General features: G+C 38.7%; 2 protein-coding genes across 2 annotated transcripts; one reads left to right on the forward strand and one right to left on the reverse strand.

The window, feature by feature from the left end:
* Positions 1–2085: 2085 nt before the first annotated feature.
* LOC110930272 lies at positions 2086–4725 on the reverse strand. The gene is made up of 8 exons (XM_022173557.2): positions 4295–4725; positions 3813–3943; positions 3635–3712; positions 3484–3528; positions 3346–3390; positions 3188–3239; positions 2918–3014; positions 2086–2631 (listed from the first exon to the last, which is right to left on the reverse strand). Exons 1-8 carry the CDS (start codon positions 4584–4586, stop codon positions 2466–2468), a joined length of 906 nt encoding a protein of 301 aa, XP_022029249.1. The 5' UTR covers positions 4587–4725; the 3' UTR covers positions 2086–2465.
* Positions 4726–6999: 2274 nt separating this feature from the next.
* LOC110930273 (early light-induced protein 2, chloroplastic) lies at positions 7000–10236 on the forward strand. Its single transcript, XM_022173558.2, has 3 exons — positions 7000–7237; positions 7752–7864; positions 8919–10236. Exon 3 carries the CDS (start codon positions 9563–9565, stop codon positions 10079–10081), a length of 519 nt encoding a protein of 172 aa, XP_022029250.1. The 5' UTR covers positions 7000–7237; positions 7752–7864; positions 8919–9562; the 3' UTR covers positions 10082–10236.
* Positions 10237–10670: the final 434 nt, after the last annotated feature.

Genomic DNA, 10670 nt, shown 5'->3' on the forward strand with positions numbered 1-10670 from the left:
ATTAATCACAAAGGGCCGTATAAATATCCACATTTCAAACTCTGTGTTGCGATAATCGAGTTGCGCGTTTCGAATATGCGTTGCGTTGCGACACATCACGGCTATCGAGGAGGGTAGAATAGGTCCTCACTCAACGTCATCATGAGTGTTAGTACGTGCGATCTGATGTGTTATAGCGATAAAGTATGCGTAATATGCGAAAATACTGCGAAATAGCGATGTATGCGATATAGCTACATTATGATCCGAATCTCTGGCGCTAGGCGTAACGAGTATAACGAGTAGTAACAACGCACGAACGTGCGGGTTGTTACATGCCAGTATTTGATTAAGTTGTTTTTTTTTTGCCTGTGCATGTATTCTTGACATTGTGTTTTATTTGTTCTATGGTTTCTTCACACGTAACACACCAGCTTATCGTTCTTGAACAATTTCTTGACGTTGTGTTTTACTAGTTATAGGTTTACTCATTATGTGTTATAGCATTTTATGTTTCATGGACACATTGTTGTATTTATTGACGTTGTGTTTTAGAGGTTATTGGTTTCTTCACAATGTGTTTTAGTAGTATGTTTTATTGGTTGTTTCTTCGCAGTGTGTTTTTCTTCACAATGTGTTTTTCTTCACAATGTGTTTTATTAATGTATTTTTCTTCACAGATTCGTCGCAGTGTGTTTTATCAGTGTGTTTTCCTTCATACTTTCTTCGCAGTGTGTTTTTTCTTCACATGTTTCTTCTCAGTGTGTTTTATCTGTTTCTAGTCTATTAGATTTTTTTTTCGCAGTTTCTTCACAATGTGTTTTATCACTAATATAACACAATACTTGATAAAAAAACAAATCAAACTCCAATTTAGTAAATTCAGATTTTAAACACAATCAAATCTTTTATATTCAACTTCATCCATGATTTTAGGAGATTTTGTTTAATGAGGAGAGAGAATGTGGAGAGAATTCTGCAAGAATAAATGAATGATGGTTGTTTCTTTTTTTAAAACATACTCAATTACCAAAATGCCCTAAATCAATTAAATCAATCATTAAATAAAATGCATATATTACAAAAATTCCACTCATCTAATCTTAAACCATTAAAACCACTCATCCAATGGCCCAAAACACTTCCTACACTTTGTAGGAAAAACACACTTTGTAGAGGAACTTCACCCTATGTTTAATATATTAATAAAAAATATATAAACAGAAAGCTCGTTTAGGCTCGCGAGCCGGCTCGAGCTCGATAAGCGAAGCTCGGGCTCGGGCTCGTTTACTAAACGAGCTTGTTTTTTAGGCTCAGGCTCGAGCTCGTTTAAGCTTGGCTCGTTCGAGTTTTTTTCGAGCCGAGCTCGAGTAGCTCGGCTCGTTTGCACCCCTAGTCATGAAATGTATTTGTTTTTAAAGACAAAACTTGTGACCCAACATTGTCACTATTTCTCTCAGCAAATTTAAGTCAGGCGACACGGTTGTCCAAATCGCTCAAACTTCGTTTGACGCTCGCTCGGAATATTTATTGCTCGGGAAATGCTCGCTTGATTTGATGCTCGGTTTTAAATGAACCGCTCCGCTCGGTTCGGTTTGTAAACGAGCCAAACACGAGCAAAGGTCTACTCAGTTCGGCTCAGCTCGTGAACTGTGAACAGCCCTACATAGAATACTTGAAAGTGAATATAAAGGTTATAAACTAATACGGAAACCCAGTTCAATTACCTATGGTTCTGGTTCTACCACTAGAGAATATTTGTGTTCGCTTGTATTTTAACTACACTAGAGGAGAATATTTGTGTTTGCGTGTATATTAACAATGTAGTTTAGGAGGAAAGAACCCAAGTTAAAGAAAGCTAAAGAGGGGACGGGCTTTATTGTAACGTTGTTAATAATTATATCATTATTCGTAATCTCTTGAAGGTGAAGGAACAAGTCCACAACTTTCAATTTCGTCATCTAATTTGCAACCCCAAAATAGATCAAAACAGTGGGTAAATTGTTGGTTTGTTTGTGGATAATAAGGTTGCTTAAAATCTAAACCCAAACTCTCTATTAAAGAAATTTCACCTGCTATCATAAGTCTGTTTTTATAGCAACATAGTTGGTAACATTATCAAATGGACATAGATTAAACATATATGTTGTGTTTTTTATACATTCAAACCCGTCAAACGAAAGGTTGAGACTTCTAACGAACCTTCATGACTACTGGATTTCTTATTTCAGTAACCAAATCTGAACAGTCGTGTCTGTTCATCGACACATATTTGGCATTCAAAATGAACTTCTAAAGACTCCATGTTGATGTTTGAAACCCTCATAGGATTACTTGATGTCTAGTCAAGAGGTCTCTAGATGCTATCAACAATGATAGCCACATCTCCCAATCCAATAGTTAAATATTCGGCTAGTTTGTATGAAAAGGGAACTACAAATAGATACCAAAATATATATCCTTAACGGCCTGCAGGGATGTCACAGTTAACCGCCGTACCTAAACTTGAGCGGCTCTGGTGGTTCTTCTTCCATTATGCCAGAGCCTGTTGTGGCCAAGTATTTTCTGAGTGTTGTTTTACGGTCTGCAAGATATGTATGATCCAAGAAGTTATCATACGCCTCATTCCCAAGATTCTTTGCTGCCAACACGCTGCACAAAACAATTATATGTGTTTCATATTAGAGTTTTTCAAAATGACAAAATGTGTAACGCAAATGACATTTTTTGCCCCAGATCATATTGTATTTGGACTGTAACTTTGTCACGGAAGGTCGAAGAGTTAACCATTCGCCTTCAGTCATATGCATATTTTTAATATTGAACAAATGGGTTATGAAAACAGGAAGCCATTCCAAGACACCAAGACAATAAGGTGCTCACACGATAGAAATGTTAGTTTGAAAATAAATATGATATGGTGACACTAAACACTTACCAATGCCGACAATAAACACGACATGGCAAGACATCGTCTCTCCAGATCTTGTCAATACCAAATCGTCCATACCGCTCATGGTATATCTCCTGGCTTCCTGCCAAAAATTGGCACACAGGTTAGGTTTTACAATAGAATAATAGATAATAGAAAATATTGGTGAAAACGTCCACATTCAAGAGCCTGAATTGTGTTAAACAATCATCTTTTGTGACTCAAAAATGCTTATCAAATATAACAATTACTTAGTTTGGTTCAGAGGTGGAGTACCTTTGCATCTATTCTTGAAATATTCCTCATCACTATAGCGGGTACAGAGCACCTGAATCAATCATTAAAAACACGATCAGTCTTATGAGCAGGTTGAAGATATGTAAACTTGTTAAAAAAATATATTTAGTAGATATGTTGGGTCGGGTGTCACTCACAGCAGGGGTAACATATTGGCTGCCTTCTAATGTTTCAGGTTGTACCTTTAAAACCAGCAAACCAACTCATTGTTAGAACAATGCACACATCTGGAGAACTAACATTGAACTCTTCTGCAAAAGTACTTCAAAACTTACAGCCAAAAAACGGAATTCATGCTCCCTCTCAATGTAGGATGGAATCTGATCACCATAACAATGTGTTCTATTACTTCAATTGTCTCTTCTTTGATAAATTTGTGTATCGAAAGGATAACGTCTAACAAATTCCAATAAGTGTATAACATACCTCTGACTTGTTAATCTCAAAAACAGTAACTATAAGTGATTCACCTTCGCACGGCTCCACACTCAAGCTTGAAATTTCCTGAACACTTACAAAATAATTATCTCATCATAGGATACGAAGGACTCCGTCTTCATTACCGTTACAATTAAGTCAGTACGCATAATCATGCACTCAATACCTTCGTCTCAGGCTTGGCGATCCCACGCTCGAAGAAAATCGGAGCAACATGAGCAAACACGCGCCTAAATCCATTCAACTTTGCAACTCTAAAGTTAACCAGATCAGGAAACGTACTCCTAGCACTCCGTTCTAATCACTCAAACGCAGTTATCACACAATTAACAAAGGTAAACAAACTGATAAGTCCTCTCAAATCATTATCTAAACACAACAAGATTAAAATAACCTAAATTTCAATGATAATATCAAATTCACAATTTCAACATCAATATACAGCGCCTAGGGTTGGTTAGATCAAACTAAGTAATAGTCCGTATCAATTTCACACTTAGGTCTACAAATCTACAGTTGAAATTAATTGAAGCTCGATTTAGGTTTTTTTCTAAATCAATAAAACAGAAACCGATAAATAATAAAAACACTATAGAACAATTGAGTATGATAATATTATTAATCAATCGATAACAGTGCGAAGAGTACCAGATAGTAGGGAACCGAAGCCGCAGATAGATAGAGTGCCATCAGGAGAAACAATTTGCTCGAAATCGGACTCCGTTGTGAGTTCTGTGTGGTGAGAGAGGATGTCGGTTGAAGACGACATGGTTATGTGACCGGAAAAGAGGCTCCGGCGGTCGCGTTGTGTGGGTGGAAGGTGAGTGTATGGAATTGGTAGGGTGTGAGGTTGAAGATGGAAGACGCGATCGGAGCTTGTGTTACGCCATTGAAGGTGTGTTAATGGTGGAAATGATGGCTTGATTGAGATTGCATTCATGGAGTTTTCAAGAGGTTATGAGTTCAGAGCAGTGGTTAATTTTTGAATGATCAAATATTATGTGTTATCCATGTCATGAATCCCAAAAATTGGCCCTTGCTAACTTTACCTTCGGTGTTCATCGTGTGTCAGGTTGGTATGGTAGCTTCGTGACAGATTACGGGTTAAGGGGTCAATCCGAATCCGACTAATATGATTATTTGTGTTAAAAAGTTTAGTCATGACCCGTACACATGTAAATTCGGCTTAACCTGAACACGGTTGGTTTAAGCCCCCTTTTTTAAATGAGTCATATATGTTGACAAGTTATAAACGGGCTGTTGGGTTGCAAGTGGAGGGGCGAATAGTGTCACGGGGCATGTTGCTTAATGGACAATGAATGTTATGCTTTTTAAGCAGTTTGGTTTCATATAATTAAAACATTTATAATTGCTTCCGTTGAACGTATACATTGTTGAAACGTTTTTTTATTGAAATGCACTATTCATGTTGGACATGATGTTTGTGTTTATTAATTAATATTAGTTCGACATAATTAGTGGCTGGATGCTGGTACGTCACACGTTTCGCGGTGAAATCCGCATGTTGTATTAAGGGCCTTTTTTTGACTCGTCCAAATCACTTGAATTTTTGAAATCGGCCCCGTCCAGTAATATAGGTAAAAACAATTTCCGTTCCATAAATATAATGCAAAAAAATTAGGATACCCATAGATATTTCTTTTATTTCTTTCGTTCACTAATCTTCACCACCTGAAAACATCACCTAACCACCGCCGACACCTAGTTACACTAATCCGTATTTATTAAAACATTATTAAAGAAGTAACTAAATCAAAAATTGAGGAATTCTCCACTACTACATTTAGAAGAGTCGGCACCGACAGGCAATAGTGCCGGCACTTCATTGGGCTGAATGGGCGGTGACTTCAATAGTGCCAGGCAGCTGCCTGGCACTCCCCTATTGGCCCAACAAATTTACGATTTTATCCCCTTTTAAAATTACGATTTTGCCATCAGTTAAAAATTATGTTTTTGCCCTCACATAAAAATAAATTTACGCCTATGCTCCCAGCTAAATATCTCAATTTTGCCCCCGGTTAAAAATTTCGATTTTGCCCCGTTTCAATTTACAGTTTTGCCATTAGTTTTTTCCTTTAAAAATACGATTTTCCCATCAGTTCAAAATTATGTTTTTACCCCCACTTAAAAATAAACTTGCGCTTTTGCTCTCAGCTAAAAAACGATTTTGCCCCGTATAAATTTATACTTTTGCCATTAGCTTTTTTCTCTCACAGCCAAGTAACGATTTGCCCTCAACTTAAATTTACATTTTCCCTATCGTTTTTGTTTCTTTTCCTGGTGACATTACAAGTTTGCCCCCAGTGTAAAATTACAGTCGTGCCGGAAACTTCCTGACACTCCCCCATTGGTCCATTTAGTTTACGCTTTATCCCCGAATTAAAATTATGATTTGGCCCTCAGTTAAAAATTACGTTTTTCCCATCGTTTTAATTTTTTTACCAAAACTATAAAGGTTTTTTTAATTGGTTTACTCGATTTATTTTTTTTCGTGTCAAGGAGTTGCTTAACACAAGCTCATTAGTCATGAAAAATTACGCTTTTGCTCTGAGCCCAAAATTACGGTCTTATCATCGTTTTTGTTTTTTTTCCCTAGCAAAATTATAGTAGCCTTTTTTTAATTGGTTGAGAATTATTCGGCCATCGTCCCGCAACGCGGGCGGGGCATCTACTAGTTATACTACATATTAAAAAATGAACGCTTTGAACAGTGAACGCTTTGAACAGTAAAAACAGGGGTGTTTTGGGAATTTCGCGTGTAAAGAAGCAGCCCCAAATGACAAAACCACACACAAAAAACTTAAGAGAGACAAGGGGAATGAGGGACAAACCGTTTTAGAGTGAGGGAGAGAGAGAATCAGAGAAGAAGAAGAAGGCCGACTATGGTTTCCGACCGGCCGGGCATTTTATTCTGGTTATGGTGGTTGCGGAGGTGGTTACAGGCGACGGTGACATTGAGGGTTCCGTCGGGCGCCGTCGGTGGTGGTGATCGATGATGTTTGTAATTAATGGTGATGATGGCGGTGGTTCCGAGTAAGGGATGTGGTGGTTGTCGACGGTGACCAGCGTCAGTGGTAGATGTAGTCGGAGACGGTGATGATGGTTAGGGTTTAACATGTGTCGCTTGCAAGTGTAGTAGAAAAGAACGGCGGCTGCGATCTGTTTATGAGTTCCAATGATGGTGGTTACAATGGTGACACTTTTCGTCGGAGATGATTGGAACAGATGGCGTCAACGTTAAGATGGTTCGGGTGTGGAAGATCCGTCAGTGGTGGATGTAGTCGGAGATGGTGACGATTGTTAGGGTTTAACATGTGTCGCTTGCAAGTGTAGTAGAAAAGAACGGCGCCTGCGATCTGTTTATGAGTTCAGATGATGGTGGTTACAACGGTGACACTTTTCGTCGGAGATGATTGGAATAGATGGCGTCAATGTTAAGATGGTTCGGGTATGGAAAATCTGGTTACTTCTGTCGGCGGTAACAATTAGCGGGGGGGGGGGGGGGGGGATTCGACTCTGTCAATAGGCGCTATGGTTACTTTTGTCGTTTTCATCTTAGGTAAGAAGCAGGTATACTTCTTTTGTCGATCGTTTAAGGTTGCTATTTTGTTTTAGGCTTATTTCTTATTTATATTCAATCGGTTGTCTTTTGCAGCGAATTCTTACTGTTTGTACTCAATTCCACCAATGTTCATACGTCGTGATTGCTTAATATGTTTTGAAACTGTATAAACATTAACCATAAAGTGAATATCTTGGTATTATTTTTTGTGTTAGTTGACTATATTGAAATAAACAGATGAATTAAAAGAATATCATGAAGTTTTTTTCCTGAATATAAACATATTTCCATGATTAGTGCCACTCCCCTTGGTTGAGTTCAGCAAATTTCCATAATTGAGTGCCAACCGCTTACTCAACTTTGGTGGTTGAGTTTAGCAAATTTCCATGATTGAGTGCCAGCCGCTTACTCAACTTTGGTCCCATTTAATTGATGTTGGTAGATGTTAATATCGTATATAGTATACTTATTATGAATATAAAGGTTTTATAATAATAATCTATCTAAATTCATGTATTATAGACCTTGGGATGGTTCCGCTACTTGCAAGATTTGGGCAGCTTCCACACAATGAGCTGTTGTGGGTGACACAGTCTCTTGGTTATGCTTTTCATGATTCAATCGTTCACCGTAAGGTATATATATTTTGTAGCTTACAAGTAGAGTAAACGTACGTGCTTCTTTTGTTTTATTTACTTTTTTTCTTAATAAGTGGTTGATTTTTATGTGGCAATATTTTAATGAAAACACATATGTGAACAATCTTGCTTATTAAGGTTGAACGTAGTGGGGCTTGATATACCGCCCAAAATGGAGATCGCGCCATTATAGCGCCGGAAACACCGCCCCCAAGGGCGCTATGCTCGAAAATTTTTTTGAAGCGCGATAATCTTCGCGGCGTGATGTTGGACGATTTTGAATATATGACCGTTACAAACGGTCAGTTTTAATAAAAAAAAAAAATCAATTTATTTTTCAACCTTTCCTTTAATGATTACACGGGGGCTTTATGACTACGGCCTCAAATTGCATAACGCCCCATAAAGCCCCGGGGTGACGTGGCATGCCACATGTCGCATAACGCCCCTAAAAGGGCTTTATGACTACACATGCCCTAAACCAAAAATGGGATATGCAGAGGGATGTTGACTGGCAAGTGTAATTATTTAAGGGGATCATGATTACATGTATTTGGTGAGCGTACTCAATGAAAAAAAAGGGCCCATTCTATACACACCCCCCCTCCTTCCTGATTACACCCCCCCTTGTGAGAGGAAAACTGTCGGTCCCACGCAGGCCCCACCTGTAAGTATGTGAGAGGAGGGGGGTGAAAAAAGTAAATAGGGGGGGTGTAGAAAATAGGATGTATGCCCCCCTTAAATAATTACACTTGCCAGTCAAATAAAACCCAAAAAGATTACAAAGTATGTGGTGTGCCTCACAAATCTAGAATAGACCTCACAAATCTGATCCGAACAATGCTAGAATAGACCTCACAAATCTGATCCGAACCAAAAAGATTACAAAGTATGTAGTGTGCCTAATTCAGCAAGCAAATAAAACCCAAAATAGAGTTTAAGGCCTCTAGCATTGTTCGCTGTTAACATAGGATGTATGTACTGCGGCACATGTTTTGTCCGTTAAGAACAATTTAGCAAAACTTCAGCTGACATCAACTGTGTGTACTAGCAAGGGTGAGAAGATTTCTCTAAGCCGAAGAGTCGAGAAACATTGGCGATTGATCGGCTGGGACAAATCCAGGCAGGTCTAACTCTTGAAATGCTTGGAACTAGAGTATCCTCTTGTAAAAATAATTCAAGTATCTTCATGTTATATATCACCTATTTGTGTTATTAACTCAAATATTTATGATTAGAGCACTTAAAGTTGTGTTAAATTGGATTAGAGGCAGTTTTTGTATTTGTTAACAGCCGATTTTGAATTTTGGCTTTCGTCGTATGCTAAAGCAAAGCGCAATTGAGTTACTTATGTTCCTATGTTGTGCGTCTACGCCGCCGCAACGCGCGGTCGGTAAAAAATCTAGTTTATTTAACTTTATGCAAACAACCTAGAAAGTTCCATGGTCCAAATCCAATCAGTCCACTAGTACTAAAACTTCACATGTAGAGGCCGAATTTACCAAACAACTTCCCAGCGGCCAATTCGAAAGCCACGTGACACGATCCAAAAAGTGAGTAACGTGGCCCTCTTAATATCCAGTATTGTCTTCATCCCTTCCCCTATATAACTAACTAATCCACCACCTCCATCAACAACCACAATCAATAACAAACATTCATTCCACAACCTTCTTCTCTCAATCATCCATTGTAATGGCTGCTACTTCAGTTTTCATGGCAACCCCCGTTGCACGTCTCACCACCACCCCTTCTTCATCTACAAGAAACATCAACTTTGCTGTCGTCAGATGCACGTCACAAGATCAACAACCTTCAACCAAAACTCCAGCCACACCAACTCCGCCTCCGCCACCACCGGCGCCGAAGGTCAGCACCAAGTTTTCCGACGTGTTGGCCTTCGGTGGGCCTGCACCAGAGAGGATTAACGGAAGGTTGGCGATGATAGGGTTTGTGTCAGCGATGGCTGTAGAGTTGAGCAACGGTCAGGATGTGTTCGCTCAGATCTCTCACGGTGGTGTACCGGCGTTTGTAGCGACGAGTTTGGTGCTGTCGGTGGCGTCGTTGGTGCCGTTGTTTAAAGGGGTGAGGGCGGAGTCGAAGTCGAATGGGTTGATGACGTCGGATGCAGAGCTGTGGAACGGGCGGGCTGCGATGTTGGGTTTGGTGGCTTTGGCTTTTACCGAGTATGTTACCGGCAGTCCACTTGTATGATTAAATTTTTGTATATAGAAAAAGAATCATAGAAACAAAGAGTGCTACATGAAATTATTTTCAGATTGTGAATTTAGATGATTTTGTCAAGAAATGTTACTAGACATGTACTTTGAAAATGGAAGATATCTATAAAAGTATGTGGATTGTTGCAAGCACAAGTGTAAGTTTTGATTTTTATTGCCTGCGTAAAGAACCAAGTGTAGCTATATTAGAGTTCTTTGAAAAGTTCGCGGCTCGAAGTTCACTCGGATTTAGCTTGAAAAAGATCGATCGATATGGTTCGGTTTGAAAAAGAGCCGAGCCAGCTCGACTTGGTTAGAAAGGGAGTCTAGCTCTGCTCGACTCATAACGAGCCAAATTGACGATTTGTCTTGCTTCTTAGCTCGAATTATTTTACTTTTATACGTCTTATTTTAATATACATATAATATATTATAAAAAATTGGTTATTATTTGCAGGTATTTAGGAATGTAGTTAGATATCTATAACATATTTGGGGGTTGATTAGGTTGCTAATAAGCTTATATTATATTTCGTTGAGATTTAAAACTTTCTTCGTGTTTAATTAAACTTGACTTTGGCTTG

Source organism: Helianthus annuus, chromosome 3, assembly GCF_002127325.2.
Source record: "Helianthus annuus cultivar XRQ/B chromosome 3, HanXRQr2.0-SUNRISE, whole genome shotgun sequence".
Lineage (NCBI taxonomy): Eukaryota > Viridiplantae > Streptophyta > Magnoliopsida > Asterales > Asteraceae > Helianthus > Helianthus annuus.

Excerpts from the sequence above, each read along its gene's own strand:
- LOC110930272 (XM_022173557.2), bottom strand. The coding sequence starts at position 4,586 with ATGAATGCAATCTCAATCAAGCCATCATTTCCACCATTAACACACCTT. Across the intron at positions 3,713-3,812 it reads TCGCCAAGCCTGAGACGAAG|GAAATTTCAAGCTTGAGTGT; the intron begins GTATTGAGTGCA and ends GTAAGTGTTCAG. Across the intron at positions 2,632-2,917 it reads CGTGTTTATTGTCGGCATTG|CGTGTTGGCAGCAAAGAATC; the intron begins GTAAGTGTTTAG and ends TGTTTTGTGCAG.
- LOC110930273 (XM_022173558.2), top strand. The coding sequence starts at position 9,563 with ATGGCTGCTACTTCAGTTTTCATGGCAACCCCCGTTGCACGTCTCACC.